The sequence below is a fragment of the Schistocerca serialis genome, chromosome 3 (genome assembly GCF_023864345.2).
Source record: "Schistocerca serialis cubense isolate TAMUIC-IGC-003099 chromosome 3, iqSchSeri2.2, whole genome shotgun sequence".
NCBI lineage: Eukaryota > Metazoa > Arthropoda > Insecta > Orthoptera > Acrididae > Schistocerca > Schistocerca serialis.
In genome coordinates, this window is record NC_064640.1 from 780,886,267 (window position 1) to 780,904,566 (window position 18,300).

At 43.0% G+C, this 18,300-nt stretch overlaps 1 protein-coding gene across 4 annotated transcripts in view; it reads right to left on the bottom strand.

Moving 5' to 3' along the window:
* The window catches only part of LOC126470623 (ribosomal protein S6 kinase 2 beta), a 596,121-nt gene that overhangs the window by 154,318 nt on the left and 423,503 nt on the right, over positions 1-18,300 (bottom strand). For 3 of the 4 annotated variants that reach the window (XM_050098584.1, XM_050098582.1, XM_050098585.1), the window contains one exon: positions 17,508-17,549. The exons of the other annotated variant lie outside the window; for it this stretch is intronic. In XM_050098584.1, coding sequence (XP_049954541.1) covers positions 17,508-17,549 — 42 coding nt within the window. The remainder of the gene's footprint in view (positions 1-17,507; positions 17,550-18,300) is intronic. 4 annotated transcript variants of the gene reach the window in all.

Consider the following 18,300-nt stretch of genomic DNA (forward strand, 5'->3'; position numbering starts at 1 on the left):
TAACATTTCCGAATCGTGTTGAAGATGTATTTTTTTACTCATGAAGTATGAAGTGTGTAATGTTGATAAATTCGGAAGAGAAACCTTTTCCGACCGTAGGCACTGACTCAGGTTGCTCAAAACGATACAACGCACGAACAAAATATCTATATCACGTCAATTTAAACAAATGCACCTCATGACCGAGGTCTAACGTAATGCGTAGGGAAAACATGAAAACTGACTTCACATTTTACAGTGTGTATTTCAATTCATAACTTACGGTTCAGCCTAACCTAAAATTTTAGCGCTTAAAAGCCAATACATCCACAGGTACCCATGTACTCATCAAGCCATAATTCATGGTGGAGGGTACGTCCTATAAATTTTAGCTATTTGCTGTTTATTCTAGTCACGAAATTGCATAGAAAAAAATTCTTTTTGTACATCTCTCTCAGTCTCATAAGCTTCCTTATTCCCACTATCCTAATGATACACGACAGAAGTAAAATTTACATGCAATCTATGTCAAACGTTTCGACTAAATTCCCCATCGTATTTCTAAAAAATGGTTCAAATGGCTCTGAGCACTATGGGTCTCAACATCTGAGGTCATCAGTCCCCTAGAACTAAGAACTACTTAAACCTAACTAACCTAAGGACATCCATGCCCGAGGCAGGATTCGAACCTGCGACCGTAGCAGTCACGCGGTCCCGGACTGAAGTGCCTAGAACCGGCCATGGTATTTCTGTTACACATTATTGCTTTAACGACCTGTTACGATCTTAGCAGGGCAACTTTTCATTTTGTCCGTGTGCTGTGAGGTCTATTTGCTGAAGACACCAAACGCTGGAGCAGTAATGTAGAATAGGTCGCCCGATTATGTCGTATGCAGTTTCCTTACGATGCAGCACACTTCCCTAGTCTGTGTCTTCCACTTGCTAGGCGGAACGAAAATTAGGATTTACTGTCTTTTCGACACTGAGGTTAATAAAGTGGGAGCACTATTTCAGCGAGGGCAAGACTGGAAAACAAATTCGATCCTATCCTTTATCAAAGAAATCATCTCATAATTCGATTTAACTGATTTTGAGAAACCAAGGAAAATCTGAATCTTGGTGGCCGGACGGGTATTTGAACCCTAATACTTCCGAAAGCGAGCCCAGCGCCTCAAACATTACTCCACTCACTTCAGACGGCGCGGTCACTAGTGCGCATTTGATCGATGGCGTTGCTAAGGGAAGTCAAAGTTTTAATTGTAACATCGGCAAAAATATAGAGTTACGTAATTAATGTTTTGTTTGTTTAAGGATCGATGTCTGCAGTTGCAGTCCTGGGACAAATCCCCGCCCCACGTCGCTAGAGAAGCCAAAAAAACGAGGCAGCCAACTGATGAACTGAAGTAACTTACCGCCATTAACATTTATGGCTCCCCGGCGCACATGGTTCATGCATGGTGAACGCTGGTTCACTTTACTGTAAATGTGAAGAATAATGAGAATGATATGCAAAGCAGATTAGCAGTTACTTACACTAGAAACTGAAAAACTCTGATAGCCTGAACGTTACCGCCACCACCATCACCGTTTTCCGGGATTAGGCGTGAGAGGCCTCCGTCTTCATTGGTCAGCTTTATTCACGCCATCTGTTCTTGTGTCTTCCATTACTTCGTTTTCCATGTGGTACAAATTTCATGGCTCACATTGGCAATGGTCGCGCTGAAATTCTTTCCTCGCGATCCTTCCACCTAACTTTATATCCATTGATTACATTGGTTACTGCTTTACTTTTTAACTCTTTTCTAATATTTAAGTTTCTTATAATACACAATTTTGCAAATCCTTTGAGAGCTGTGAGGCATCTAATTTCAGATGCTCTAATTTTCTCTCTCTTTTGGTCGGTAAATGTGGCGGTCTCATTGCCATAGAGAAGTACAGAAACTGCCACAGTCCTATAAAAATTAATTTTAGTTTCTTTCGGTATCTCATTTTTGATGTTTCCTTTTATAGTGCCACATATATATTGGAATTTTACAAGTTTCTTATCTACATATCCATCTTCTAGATAACTTAATTGATTTGCGATATGATTAAAGCTTTTCACTTGTTCTATTATTTTGTCATAAACGAAAATTTTTCATTTTATGCAGGGTGTTTTAAACAAGTGTCACATATTTCTGCAGGAGATAGTATTAGTCAAAGCAAGGAGAAAAATTCCTATGATAGTTTGTTCGGAAATCAATTCTTGTTGAGATACGAGTCGCTGAAATTCCACCGTTCACGACCTGCTTTTAATTTACAGATAAAACACAATTCACTAAGATGGTGTAGTAAATTTCTACAATACGCGCGTGTAGACATATGCAAATCCTCGGGCAATCCTGGAGGTGAGGCATCAGCATCGTTTCATTGTCAGTGTATGGGCAGGAATTGTCGGTGAGACACTCAGTGTCATACACTAAACCAAAGAGATTAACAGGTGCTGTCTATCACCTATTTCAGCACTACTGGGGAACGTTACCCTAGCAAAAATACAACTGCTGTGGTTTGTGCACGACGGGGCACTACCTCATTTTCTACAGATCGTGCGACAATACCTCAACCCAACGTCTCGTGGGGGCAGGATTGGTCGATGTGGTCAGGAAGCGCGGCCTCCCCGTTTACCGGAGTTAACTCCATTGGATTCCTGGCTATGGGGATATTTAAAGGCATTGATGTATGCCCAACCCGTCGAGAATATGCAGACTTTACAGAGAGTTTGACTAATGTGTGTGACACAATCCGAATGGAGCCAAGTGTATTTGAAATAGTGTGCGATACACTTAGAAGAATGGTTCAAATGGCTCTGAGCACTATGGAACTTAACTGCTGAGGTCATCAGTCCCCTAGAACTTAGAACTACTTAAACCTAACTAACCTAAGGACATCACACACATCCATGCCCGAGGCAGGATTCGAAACTGCGACCGTAGCGGTCGCGTGGTTCCAGATTGTAGCGCCTTAGAAGAATGGTTGAAGGGCTTCTCAGGTTGGGTTTTAGTCACATGCAGCACTGGCTAGTGTCTTCTTCTATGTAACAGATGAGAATTAGAGGCTGAACAGGTTTTGGTTCCCGGACATATCATTATACGAACTTTACTTCTAGTTTTGACCAATCTGGGAATATGTGACATTTCTGTTTTTACAGCACACCGAATATTCGATTCCGCTAAGCGTCTTTTTTCTTATCGGCAGAGATATTCACATTGAATTCTTGGCACAGTAGCTCAGTTGACAGACAGCGGTCTATGAATGGAAACTGCGTGCTCTGCTCTGAGGCCCGCCGAAGGTCGCACATTTACTGTGCCTTGACAAATGTGCCGAGAAAATTCAACAAAACATCCTCGAAACACGCCTGGATTACACCAAGTTATATCGTAGCGGAATTATTTTCATCGTAAGTAACGTGAAGCTTTCTGAGGTCTCCACAAGACACTCCCGCGCTACACACCGGTGAAGCCTTTTTGTGAGTGGGCTATAAAAAGTGTACCGCCAGCTAAGTTTCCCACCTGAATCAGGCCGCGGAAAATGTCAGCAGGCATGCACTGAGGCCGTCTGGTGCAGGCGTGGTCGCGTGTTAAACAAGCGGCGGGGAACTCAGACTAGGCGCTGCCTAACACCGCCCACCCTCCCGCCTCCATTCAAAAGCGCCAGCGGGCGCGCTCTGGACCATTCGCTACATCTCGTCCCCCGCCCACAAACTGAGAGGAAACGTCCATCCTCTTTCGCGATACTGATGCTGCTACAGTTAGATTTTCTTCATTTATTTTGCTTTGTTAGATTTAATACCATTTTTGTGCTATCAATGTAAGACTTTGTGAGGTACATAATAGGATTCATCACCAAGTGCAAACTTTAACCTATGAAGAACACTCCAGACCATTTAAATAGCGAAACGAGGAATAACACGACTTTACTTGAAACTTCCTGGCAGATTAAAACCGTGCCGGACGAGACTCGAACTCGGGACCTTTGCCTTTCGCATCTGCCAGTATCTCGTCTCCTACCTTCCAAACTTTACAGAATCTCTCGTTTTCTTTCAGGAGTGCTAGTTCTGCAAGGTTCGCAGGAGAGCTTCTGTACAGTTTGGAAGGTAGGAGACGAGATACTGGCAGAAGTGAAGCTGCGAGGACGGGGCGTGAGTCGTGCTTGGGTAGGTCAGTTGGTAGAGCACTTGCCCGCGAAGGGCAAAGGTCCCCAGTTCGAGTCTCGGTCCGGCACACAGTTTTAATCTGCCACGAAGTTCCATATCAGCGCACACTCCGCTGCAGAGTGAAAAATCTCATTCTGAGAACTTTACTTGTCGTTCGTATAAGAATACATGATTAAATTTGTAGGAGTGTTGGAGGTATACAGGGTGTGAAATTCAGTACACAGAGCTGCCAACTATACCAGCAATAACGGCTCAAATCCGGCTGTGCGTGAGTCAAAATGAACTTGGACGACAAATACGGATACGTCACTCCATGCTGCTTCAACTCTGTGCCAGAGTTCATCCTTCTTTGTGGCTGGCGAGTGATAGCATGCCAGTATGTTACCAATCGGTGGGATATATGGAGAACGTTCTGGCCAGGGCAACGATGTAACACCCCACCGTATCGAGGTGGGTAAGGACACCACGGACAACATGTGATCCTACGTTATCTTGCTGAAAGACTTCAGAGGTTGAGTGCAGACCATCGGACTTAACCTTTATAAATGTAACCGTTACTGTAAAAATTACCGGCTATGCAAACCTGAGGTGATCGTGTTGTGTACCTAATGGCATGATACTGATTAATGCCAAGTATGACAATGACGAATGCAACCACGCCACGATCGTTCGTTCTCGGAGCCACCACCCACGGGTACGTCAATCGTGATGCTGTACGCAGACCGGAACTCATCTGGAAAGACGAAGTGGTGCCTCTCCCTTATCCAGCGTTGTCACTGGATGTACCACTGTCAACGCACCACTCTCTGCTGCCGCATCTTTGGAACCGCAGTAAATTATTTGCCGTGTTAACAGTCCGTGATGCTCGGCACGTCATCACTTTACTTTCTGCAAACAAGCCTATTTTCTGTAAACAAGCCTATTTTCAGACTCAAATTACGTGACGTGGTTTTACGGCCTGAACGGCCAAGCGAACAATATAACAATCTTCTCAGATGCTAGTCGCGTGGCGCCGTTTACATCCTGTGCAGCACTGAGTTATCAACTTAATCTGCACATGCGTTTCATACGTGTTGTTCGAAATAATGATCATGGTGTGTAAGCGAAACTCTAACTCTTCCCACCAGAAAAGGTTGCGGAGTGCAGTCCATCATATTTGTGTCCCTAGTAGTAGTGTCACAGGCGTCTTCAGAAACAAAAAAGTAATTATCTGATGAACACATGAGCGTACGGGGTGGAAGGGATGTAACACTTCTGTACTACATTATAATCAACATCAACGTTCGTAAATTTGAGGGGTTTCAGTATCTTTTGATGGATGGGTGAGCCGTTTTCCCATATTCAATCAGTACACTAGGGATGTTCAATAAGTACTGCAACGCATTTTTTTTCTTGGCCAGTTTCGGCAGAAAAAATAAGGAATTTGCTATGGGACATAGTAGACTATTCAATTTCGAACTGCAAACAAAGCAGCAATCCACGGAATGGCGCCACACCACATCTCCTGCGAAGAAAAATTTCAAAACAACGCCCTCAGTCGGTAAAGTCATGGCGAAAGGCATCTGGGAATCTGAAGTGGTTATTCTGTTTGACGCCCTCCCTAGTGGTGCAACGATCAACTCTGACAGCCTTGTACTGCAAGCCTCTAGAGGAACGGAAGGTTCGAAATGATTGGAACTACCTGTGCTCTTTCCCACTTTTCAAGAAGGGTCGTCGAGCAGATGCGCAAAACTATATAGGCCTGTATCTCTGACATCGATCTGTTATAGAACTTTAGAACATGTTTTTTGCTCGCGTATCATGTCATTTCTGGAAACCCAGAATCTATTCTGTACGAATCAACATGGATTCCGGAAACAGCGATCGTGTGAGACCCAACTCGCTTTATTTATTCATGAGACCCAGAAAATATTACATACGGGCTCCCAGGTAGATGCCATTTTCCTTGACTTCTGGAAGGCGTTCGATAAAGTTCCGCACTGTCGCCTGATAAAGTAAGAGCCTACGGAATATCAGACCAGCTGTGTGGCTGGATTGAAGAGTTTTTAGCAAACAGAACACAGCATGTTGTTCTCAATGGAGAGACGACTACAGACGTGAAAGTAACCTCTGGCGTGTCACAGGGGAGTATTATGGAACCATTGCTTTTCACAATATATATAAATGACCTAGTAGATAGTGTCGGAAGTTCCATGCGGCTTTTCGCGGATGATGCTATAGTATACAGAGAAAGTTGCAGCATTAGAAAATTGTCGCGAAATGCAGGAAGATCTGCAGCGAATAGGCACTTGGTGCAGGGAGTGGCAACGGACCCTTAACACAAACAAATGTAATGTATTGCGAATACATAGAAGGAAGGATCCTTTATTGTACGATTATATGATAGCGAAACAAACACTGGTAGCAGTTACTTCTGTAAAATATCTGGGAGTATGCGTACGGAACGATTTGAAGTAGAATGATCATATAAAATCAATTGTTGGTAAGGTGGGTACCAGGTTGAGATTCATTGGGAGAGTCCTTAGAAAATGTAGTCCATCAGCAAAGGAGGTGGCTTACAAAACACTCGTTCGACCTATACTTGAGTATTGCTCATCAGTGTGGGATCCGTAACAGATCGGGTTGACGGAGGAGATAGAAAATATTCAAAGAAGAGCGGCGCGTTTCGTCCACAGGGTTATCTGGTAAGCGTGATAGCGTTAAGGAGATATTTAGCAAACTCAAGTGGCAGAGTCTGCAAGAGAGGCGCTCTGCATCGCGGCGTAGCTTGCTGTCCAGGTTTCAAGAGGGTGCGTTTCTGGATGAGTTATCGAACATATTGCCTCCCCTTACTTATACCTCCAAAGGAGATGACGAATGTAAAATTAGAGAGATTCGAGCGCGCACGGAGGCTTTCCGGCAGTCGTTCTTCCCGCGAACCATACGCGACTGGAACAGGAACGGGAGGTAATGACAGTGGCACGTAAAGTGCCCTCCGCCACTCACCGTTGGGTGGATTGCGGAGTATAAATGTAGACGTAGATGTAGAATTGTATTGTGTCACCCCTCAGACAATGGAAAAAACAACTTCAGCATGTTCGCTGCCACTAAAACGCAAACGCACTTGTCCTTCACGACAAAACGCAACGCCTCACGTAAGTCTGCGCACCCGAGAGCAGCTCACAAAACTTCACTGGACTGTTCTTCCTCGTCCACCTTACAGCCCTGGCCTCACACCAACTCCCATTTGTTTCGCCCTACGAAGGGTGCACTCTGCGGGAAGCAGTATGTGGATGATGGGGAAGTTATTGTTGCAGCAACACCTTGGCTCCGACGTGGACCAATAGCGTGGTACCACGCGGGTACACACACCCTCCCAGTAAGGTGGCGTAAGGCTGTCGCACTGAATGGAGATTAAGTTGAAAAATAGGGTTTTGTAGCCAGAACAGTGAGGAATAATACGGTGTACTGCAATCCTGCTTGCAGAAAAAAAAATGTGCTCCATTACTTGTTGAACGCCCCTCGTACTAGCGACCGTACTGTACACACGTGCCCACATTTTGTGCCTCGAGCTGGAGTCTTATGGCTCTGGAATCTATAGCAATTATAAGTTTTATCAATTTTCGGCCATGAAAGCATCAGCAGCTGTCGTACCCGCCATCTTCCACCATTGTGGAAGCTGCAATATTAAAATGAATTCAGGTACAACTGTTCTCATTATTCCATCAAACCAAACTAAGGAATCCAGGTCTCTACCGTCATATCACGTCCACTGGTTTTCGGTGCCGAGGTAACACACACCATCTCATCACTGACAGCTTTCTTTTATTGATCGACACAGCACTCTAGGCCAAGTGTGACGTAGCGAAATGCATTCACGCTTCGCCTCTGTGGCTATGACACGCCGTTGAACACGTTCCCATACTGGGGAGCGTGCCACCGCAAGCCTAGCCAAGTGCGCATAAATTACGCACCGACCTTTCAATTAAAAATGTCCAACTGTCATAAACTAATCGATGTGAAATTTTATAGAACCCTTCAGAATAACAATAGCTAATTGTTATTTCATACTCAAAATAATTTCGGAAAATTTCAGATTACATGAAAACTAAAATGTATGACTTCCCACTACAATAAACATTTAGATACGGAGTATGTTTTTCAACGTGTAGCAGATGATTATAAATCCAACACTCAGTAACATAAAGGTTAATTAAATGATACTATGTTCCGAACGGAGTAAGATACCTGAAGTTTTAATTCTCAAATGGTAATGAATCTTTTAACTTGTTCAGTGTAAGTCTTTTCGTTTGTTATGCTGTCGAAAGTGAGTGAGGTCGTTAACGCAGCCTGTACGTTACGTACGAATCTTAATGTTGCGTTCACAGTGGCACCGATAACGAACGCCAGACGCCGCCGCCGCTAGAGGTCGTCCGGTAACATCGGCCGAAGATTTGTCACAGTACGTTCCATCTCCTCCCCAAAGTTATAGGCGACATCAGGGTGTTTAGGGTAAGTCTTAATGTATGCTATTCTATTAAGGAGTTTAGGATTTATTTCAATTCCCGTAGACGTGATGGATGCCACGACGCCTCTGTGCTTTGCAACGAGCACTGGCGCTGCTGTTTTGAATGTATGAGAATGAGCTATGTATGTCTCGAAAAGAAAGTGGCTAGTACTGTACACGCTTTCATCGGTTATTGGATCAACAAGCCAAGATTGACGAAAATATGAGAGTAAGAGAGAAACGTTGATATACACACGAGATGAATCGTGCTGACATTGAAAAGCAAGATTACAAGTACTTTGTACAACTTCAGATAAATTAGTAAAACTGACATGTCAGTTAAACATCAATGACTAATTCAGCACACGTTTGAAAGACAAAGAAAAATTTTAGAATAAGATAGTCTTAACACATAAATCACTTAAAAGTGGAATCGTATAGCTTACACCACATTTGCAAACCACCTCACGTATTAAAAAAAATTGCTCACCTACCACAACCCATGAAAGATCCATTGCAGTGACTTCAAGTTTAAGATACGCCACCATTCTCAGCTGAATAGGTTGTTTTTGATTGTTGTCACTATGACCGCAGCCCAAGTTTGTTATAATACATGATTAGTGAACGTATAAATCATGTTTTTTCATTGGGTATTGAGTCACATACTGCTACGATGTATTTAATGTACAGTAGCTACCTTACGGGTCGTACAAGCAAAATCTTTATTTCTGTCTCAAATCGAGTGAAGATGAGATTATTTTCAGTTGATTTACTTTTCTGGAAATAAAATATTTGGAAATTGATTGAAGTAAATTCGTGATTGGGGATTGGGGGAAAGTGCCGTGTTGTTCGCGAAAAACTGCGAAGATGATCAGCTACAGTGTTTCAGCCAATCAGAAGAGAGAACGTTTGCGCGTTCCGAAGGAGATAGGAATTTGTGTCCACTCGTGTCTTGAGTCTTTAATCACCTATCGTGGCGTGTGTACCTGGTTTTCTGTGTGCCAGTACAAATATTTTAAGTGGTTTTCATTCAGAAACAGAGTGGTTTCAGCTGATAAGATTAAAAGAATCGATTTCTGTGATTTTATCCTTGCTCAAATGGAAACAGATGAATCTTTCGTTTCAAAGAGTGTGTTTAGTGATGAAGCAACTTTCCACACTAACGGGAAAGTCAACCGTCACAATGTCTGTATATGGGGCACTGAGAATCCGCGGGAAACAACTCAGTATGAACGTGACTCGCCTAAGGTGAACGTTTTCTGTGCCATTTCAGCCAATAAAGTTTTTGGTCCCTTTTTCTTCGAAGGTGCTACTGTAACTGGACTACAGTATCTGGAGATGTTAGAGAATTGGCTGTTCCCTCAGCTCGAACAAGAAGCACAACAATTCATATTTCAGCAGGATGGAGCGCCACCACATTGGCACTTATCTGTCCGTAACTACCTGAACGTCAACTACCCGAGGCGATGGATCGGCCGCCAGGCAGCCCGTGACAGAGCACTTCATCACTGGCCTCCAAGAAGCCCTGATCTTACCCCCTGCGATTTTTTCTTATGGGGGTATGTTAAGGATATGGTGTTTCGGCCACCTCTCCCAGCCACCATTGATGATTTGAAACGAGAAATAACAGCAGCTATCCAAACTGTTACGCCTGATATGCTACAGAGAGTGTGGAACGAGTTGGAGTATCGGGTTGATATTGCTCGAGTGTCTGGAGGGGGCCATATTGAACATCTCTGAACTTGTTTTTGAGTGAAAAAAAAACCTTTTTAAATACTCTTTGTAATGATGTATAACAGAAGGTTATATTATGTTTCTTTCATTAAATACACATTTTTAAAGTTGTGGTATTCTTTTTGAATCACCCTGTATAAAAACGTCCAGTGTTTAGTTCAAAATTCCCGCCAGTCTTAAAATGTTCATATATTCGATGCCGCGGGAAACCTATCTCTATCTCTTTCCTCCCCCCCCCCTCCCCCACCACCATAACGAACCCAGAACACTGTCTAGCCTATGATGCGTCATTGCAGTGTTAGTAGCTAGTTTTGTAATGGAAAAAAAAGGTATCATATGATGTGGGCTATAAATTGAAAGTAATAGCATATGCAGAACAACAAGGAAACGGAGTGCCGAAATGGCGTTCAGCTGCTCTATCGCCACAAAAAAACCATTCGCGATTGGCGGGCTAGTAAAGAAGAACTGAAAAACTTAAGGCTGAATGTACAAATAGATGATGAATCCCTAATGGCCAAAACTGGATGACAATTTTCATGGATTTTAAAGGTCACTTCGGTTTTATGAACTAATAATGTTTTTAGTCTGGCTTTGCAATCTAATAATAAAACTGGTAAAAATGTTACTTTTTAAGAAACTGCTTAAAAATAAAGGTGCGTCTTACAGTCCGTAGCGTCTTACAGTCCGTAAAATACGGCATAAGCAAATGTGTGTTTCTACATCAAGAACTGTGTGTTAGAACGGACTTGATGTCAGTTTGCCTATCATCACAGTGACAATATAAGACAAACATTTTAGACAAGAAGTTGTTTTATTCAGCAGCCTCAGTTTTATCTATAATTAAGAACCTTCTTTGGGACAGAAAAAAAGAACGTTCTATGTTCCCTTCTGACACGTACATTGCAGTTTGTCTTTGGAATAGCTTTTCCAGGTTTAAGTACAGGGCAGGCCGTGATTCTAAAGAAATTTACACAGTTAAATGAAAAAATTCCAATAGTCAGACAAACCCGCGGCGTCGCAAAACGCATCGCAATTGTTACAGTAATCAGTGTCTTCCAGGCAGCATCACGGGCATGAAGACGGCACTATCGTCACTGAACGAACCGTTCTGTAGCTGTACTCGAGGTGCAAAGGAAGTCTTTTAAACCTGATGACAAGGTTGCCTTGCGACAGTTTCGTACAATGAGAATTGGTCCCCAGAATTGCCTTCACACTTACACCGCACAAGAATATCACTGACAAAGGGCTTGGACACAGTTCACTCATTCGGAAACTCTCCCATGAAATGCCTGAGCATTTGACCCCAAAAAGCACACTCAAACTACCACCACAGACCTGATGATTACATTACACACGCGAATAGGAGAGCGAATATATATTACGGAACGCAGTAACAGGAGATACCATGGGCAACTACAGCCTAACGTACTCTTGAAGGCCTGGTTCCACACCGATAAGTCTAGTAAGAAACATGTAAATCCCATAATTCGCGTGAGATTTAATCATGGATCATTCCCCAGCCAGCTTAATGGACTAGACGAACAGAATACCTCTTACTGAAAATGTGTTTTAGCACTAACAGGATACATATTTTCTTCTCACGTCGGCTATATATAAAAACAACAAATGGATTTCTTACAGCAGTCATCAGATATAAACAATCATTATCCACAATACTACTTCGTGAAAAATGTTTTTTAGTTTTCAATATAATTATGAATTTGTAATGAACGTAATCTTATCCCCAGAAGTCCTATAAAATTCGTAAGAAACACAGACGGCTCCATGATCTACAGAAAGAAACTTTGTGGCAGCTATCGTCTCTTTCCCTGGCTGTCAATTCTTTCGACTTATTGACCATTATGTATGTCGGGAATGTTGTCGGCCTGCAGTTCGCCCGGGAAGTTTGTTCAGTAGCAGTTAGAGCTGAACTGCTCGGCCAGTGGAAGCCATCAGATTTGTATTCTGCCGGGACATCACCGAAGTTGGTTCGAGTCGACGGCGCAGTAAGTAGTGCAGATTACCACAACACACAGCGACTTTATCAAATATTTATTTCGCGCATGTAGCGCCATTTATTTCTGTTTACATTTAATATTTTCCGTGTGCCATGTATTGTTTACATTCATTCATTTCGGTTGTGTGCTGCATTTACGACGTTGCGCGGCCCTTGTGTCGTTTTGTGTGTATATTTTAGTTTTTTCACAAACTAAAACATGGGAGGCGGTTAAGCGCCGAGCCGACGTAGTCAGCATTTAACGCATCGGATTCGATCGTACCAGCAGGATTCATTGAGCAGTTACAGCCGCGCGCAGTACATATTTTAAATAATAAACAACGGTGAAACAGCGGCGAAGAATCTGTATATACTAATAGTAGCATCAAACTCACTATACAGTAAAATCTTTAAATATTTCCTTCTAAAAGAATCCTCATTAGTCTCGTCATTAATCCAGGAGGTTTGCTACTGCTATTTATGTATTAAAATGGTGCTTCAGCATCCAAACGAGTAACAGTGATGTGAAATGGGCAAGAGAGAACTCGAGAGTTGCTAAAAAGAGTAGTGGAACGGTCAGAAAAAAGCACTTAATCTGCCCTCGTAGCGTCTGTGGGAAACTTTCCGCTGGAGATATGTTCTTTAATTTTGGTACTGAATAGCAATTTCTCTCCATAAGTCGGGAATAATGTCCACGGCGAGATCTAAACTAAGACTATAAACATCCCCTAGACCAGGGTTGGGCAATAGCTGGGCTGGGGAGCCACTTCATGGAAGCAAAGGGGGGGGGGGGGTGCTCACCTTTTAAAATGACTGTGTGCGTTAGTTAGATTTGCATTTCAGAAGAGGTATAAACTGCTACATAAAATTTCTGACCGTCTTGGCAGGCTGTATAAAAGCAATTAGCGGGCCGCTATTTGCCCACAACTTCTCTAGACTGCATTACCGAGACCGTAGTCGCTCAGAATGAAACTTCAGCAAGCACAGCTGTGACTAGAGGTGTACCGTAAGTTGCCTATAGACTAGACTAGATCAGACTAGACTAGCTGTAAAATGATATTTTTGGGTACTATGATCAGAGTCAGTATACATGCTCTTGCTGGGACCAATAAATAGCGCCTCTCTCTCTCTCTCTCTCTCTCTCTCTCTCTGTCTGTCTGTCTCTCTCTCTCTCTCTCTCTCTCTCTCTCTCTCTCTCTCTCCGTCCGACGACCAGGCTTTGGTAAGGCCAACGGGACGGACGGACCGACCGACCGACCGCCGTATCATCCTCAAGCAACAGGCGTCACTGGAAGCGGATATGGAGAAGTATCTGTTCACCACACCGCTCTCCCGGCTGTTGCCTAATTTCGTGATCGGAGCCACTACTTCACACTCAAGTAGCTCCTCAATTGATCTCAAAGACTGGGTGCAATCTCCTTGCCAACAGCGGTCGGCGATAAATAGCCTCAGGTCCAGTAATATATCCAGGGGCGACAAAATTTTATCTATTTTATTTAGTGTAGCCAACTGGAAACAGTTAATAAAAAAAAGTACCATCCACAACGAGTTTTAGGCACCAGAATGTCAAGTTGGCACCTCCTGCTTTGCTTAATCGTAACACCTCCCTGATAGGGGAAAGTATCTCGCAAAATCATTTCTTTCTCATCCGCCAAGTTAGAGATTATTAATATTTCCTAACAGTGGAGCAATACCACATAACCAAAAGCATAAAAAATACTACAGCAGTTGCGGAACACTATGAGATACAAGGGTTGGACAAAAATATGGAAACAGCGTGAGAAATGCACGCCTGAACATAAATGCATACGCTATCTAAGCCTACAGGCTGCGCTATTGTATTCGATCCCGAAAGGAACCTGTGCAGCTTCTTCAATACGCTGGCAGTCGTGGTCAGAACAGTGTTCTGTTTAGTTGTGAGTGCATTATGAAGGATCTAAGTGACCGCGAACGTAAGCAAATTGTTTGGCATTCGCATGGTGGGTGCTTCCGTACCCAAGGTAGCCGAGGTGTTTGGCGATTCAAGGGATACCGTATCTGAAGTTTATACCTTACAAGGAAACTCGAAAAGCATCATCCGCCAAGTGGCAACGCGGGCGAAAGTGTGTGACGAGTGATCAGTGGAGAAGATAGTGACGAAAAATAAGGAGACGCCAGCTGAAAAAGTCACTGCGGAACAGAATGTCGCCCTCGCGAACACCATCAGTATTAAAAAAGCACGAATAGAGCTCCATAAGGAGGGAATTACAATGCGAGCTGGAATTCCAAATCCACTCTTCAGTGATGCAAATGCCCGTAACAGAAAAACGTGGTGCCGAAGCCATAAAAGCTGGAGTATGGAACAATTGAAGAATGTCATTTGGTTGGGTGAGTCTTGTTGCACAGTTTCCAACTTCTGGCCGAGTTCACGTCCCAAGAGTGAAACATGACGGGGGTTCGGTGATGATTTGGGCACCAGTATCGTCGTATTCCAAGGCCCAATGGTTACTCTGCAAGGTCGCCTCACTTTCAAGTATTTTGTGATCAATTTGGCTGATCAGATCCATCCCATGGCACAATGTTCACTCAGCTCGAATTGCCCAGGACTGATTTTGTGAGCACGAGGATGAATTGTCTGATCTCCCCTGGCCACTGCAGTCACCAGATCACAATATTATTGAGCCTTTGTGGTCTACTTTGCGGAGCAGGGTGGGTGATCGCTACCCACCTCAACCATCGTTACCTAAACTTGCTATTACTTTGAAGGAGGAATGGTACACTATGCCCTTGAGAACCATCCAGAACCTGTATTTATCCATTCCGAGGCGACTGGGAAGCTGTTCTGAATGCCAACTGGTTTCCTTTACCGTATTTGGCATGGTAATGTGTTGTGTCTGTGGTATTTCCATATTTCTATCCTCCCCCTGGGCGGTCTCTCTCGACTCTGGGCCATAAGAGGAATGACACACACCTCTGAAAGATTCACAATTAATAATTCATCAGCTAAATCGTATGGAATACTGTTTTCCTCTGATGGCCTTTCTGAGCGAAACCGTAATTTTTTCGCTGTCTGCAAATCACTGTGTAAACAGTACATTAGGTGAAGTTTTGCACCTACATAGTGTTTCTCTCTAGGCCACATCAGCATAGTGGCAAGTGGATGAAGAAATAAAAGTGAATCTTTCTGGAACTTCAGATTGGGCTACAACTAAATGATTCACGGCTACCATACCACTCCAACACACTGGGAAGATGAGAGTCAGAGGCTAGAGAGCTCGTTCCACACGATAAAGACGACAACAAATGGAGTTAACTTCCAGCGGTGGGTACTCCAGTCAAGAGACACCATTCAGTTTTCGGAAAGTCATCCGTCAGCCTCGCATCCTCAGGCAATTATGCTTTAGCGAATGACTATTCTTTTATGAAATAAGGACAACGTGATTATTTGATGTTAATTACAAACAGAACAAACGACGAGATCTTTCAATTTACATTTACACTGATAGTTGTGATTGAAATTACCAAACCAGCTAGTACAGTTTATAGCATTTCACATAGGTGGATAATGAATGATCTGGTTATCCAAAAGATGAACCCTCACGTCAACTAACAAAACTTGAAGCCTGCAGGTGAGTCATAGCTTTGCGTATTCATTTAAACAAAAGAGTCATAATTACAGCAGCAATATAACACTGTGAAGCCTTTCGTGGACCACTTGTAGACAAACTGCCTGTTGGGTTCTGTGTCGGATTCTTCGGCCGACGTTCGTTTGATTTTTCTGACGTTTCGCCTGCACCAGTGGCTGTCATTATCAAAGCTTCCCCAGCAATGAAGGGTGAAGCTTTGACAATGACAGCCACCACTGCTGGCGAAAAGTCAGAAAAATCAAACAATGGTCGGCTGAAGAACCCGAGACAGAAGCCAACAGACAGTTTGTTACAGCAACTTAGGAAACTGTAACAATTCAGATCTGATCCTACCCTTTAAGAATCATTCGTCCCCTTCCTGTACCATAGTGCACATCATAATTTTAGGAATATTAACTGGGCTACTGCTTGAATGGAATTCCTTCAAAAGGCATTCCACCAAATGGCACAAATTTCTTGCTGATGCCAGGGAAGCGTGTGTAAGCTCTTCGAAGCTGTTTACTGATTAGAAATAAAATCAGTTCTATGCTGTACTGAACTTCCTCATATGTGCAGAAAGACAAGAGCTTCATACTTTGGCACGGATGGGCATCGAAATTCTAACCAACATCGCCACCTACGATGTTGTACTGCTGTATCTCGGACGCAACAGCGGCATGAAAAACTTAAAAATGATATTCTCCAGTTACTTATGTCTCACTGAAACTTTGATACCTATTCCAGACACATTGCCAGTGGAACAGCGACCAATACAGTACTGATAAAGTACGTGTTTGTGTCTACTGCTGCAATTTATTTATTTTGCCTGCTGGCTACCGGCTTGGTACACAGTACCATCCTCTGGTACGCAGTCGTTGTCACTGTTGCTTGCCTGGTAGGTGTGTCAAGAAGTATGCTTTTGAAGTGCCGTAGATAGAAGAGGAAACGTCAGGGCCGATCAGGCAACGCACAGAAAAGCACTATAAATCATTCATTGTTATCAAATTTTGCTGTAAGTGACATTATCTGTAGAACACACAAAAAAAATCTCAAATGAACGAGTTTTCTGCGTCCATCCCAATGAGATTCCGCTGGAATTACGGACTAAATTTTTGTTTCTATGAAAGATTCATGTTACTCTGCTATTTTCAAAGCGCCTATGTCCTTTATCAGCCAAAAACAGCTGATTTAGCTGTAGGCACCCGCTTCTTCCGCATGCCGCTTACTTCTTATACTGCTTCCCAAGATGTAGCGAAATCATCTCCCCATCCAACTCTGATCTCATATGCTGTAAGAGTTTGTAACAGATCGACAATTCGATAAATGCAAATGTGCATGTAACTTACGCAGACCTTACGTTTGCGTGCTTACTCCAGAATTCATTTGAATAATGAGAAATGTTTTAAAGCACAGTTATTTGCATTTTCCATGACCCAGTATGCAAAAATGACTACACTGCCGTTCAAACACGTGGAGAAGAAATGAATGTTATCCCATCAAGTAGCAAATCCTTACCTCAGTCGGGTCATCTACGACCATTTCTTCCGTACTAGTTGCCTGAAAATAGAGAAACAAGTTATTAATAGACGAGATCCTTAATGCAATAGTATTTAAAATGAGGGTACTAAAAACACACGTAACGATTATCAAGCATCTTCTACAAGTTGGGGTACTAAAGGAGGAAGAAGGCCAATGCTAGGTGCGCTAACGTGCTCATTCAAATGAATGCAAAGCAACTGGAGACAATTTTCGTTTCGTCCAGGATTTACTGTATGTTGCTTTCTGACTGTTTCTTTTCAATCCACGTTGACTCAGTTTCGCGGGAGATAGACATATCTTGGCCGCGTCAGGGTGCATCCAGTATTTTCCCACAGAAATCTACGAAGGTAGGAATCGATACTGGTAATAATATTTACTCGTTGCTTCAGCTGTGGCATTATTCCACAAGTAAGGGAAGGTCTGCGAAAGAAATATCTTCCGAACTGAAGTCCCACGATGTTAGTATTCCATTGTACCCGTAAATTTGGGTCATTTGTTACATGCGATGGCCTATCAAAACACATTCAATTTTTTTTCAGTGCTCAACATCTCACTGGCAGAAAAGCGTTAGGGGCAGCAGACTACATGGGATGGGTCAGACACTTTGCACATTATGGTCTTCGCTTTAACGAATAGTGAAGACTGAAAAATTGTAAAAATCTAATAACGCAGCCCTCAGTATGTGAATGGCTAAGTTTCGTTGAGTATTGGAACGATATTTTGCAGTACAACGTTTTCTACATCTCTTGGTACAAAGGTCAAGTGTACG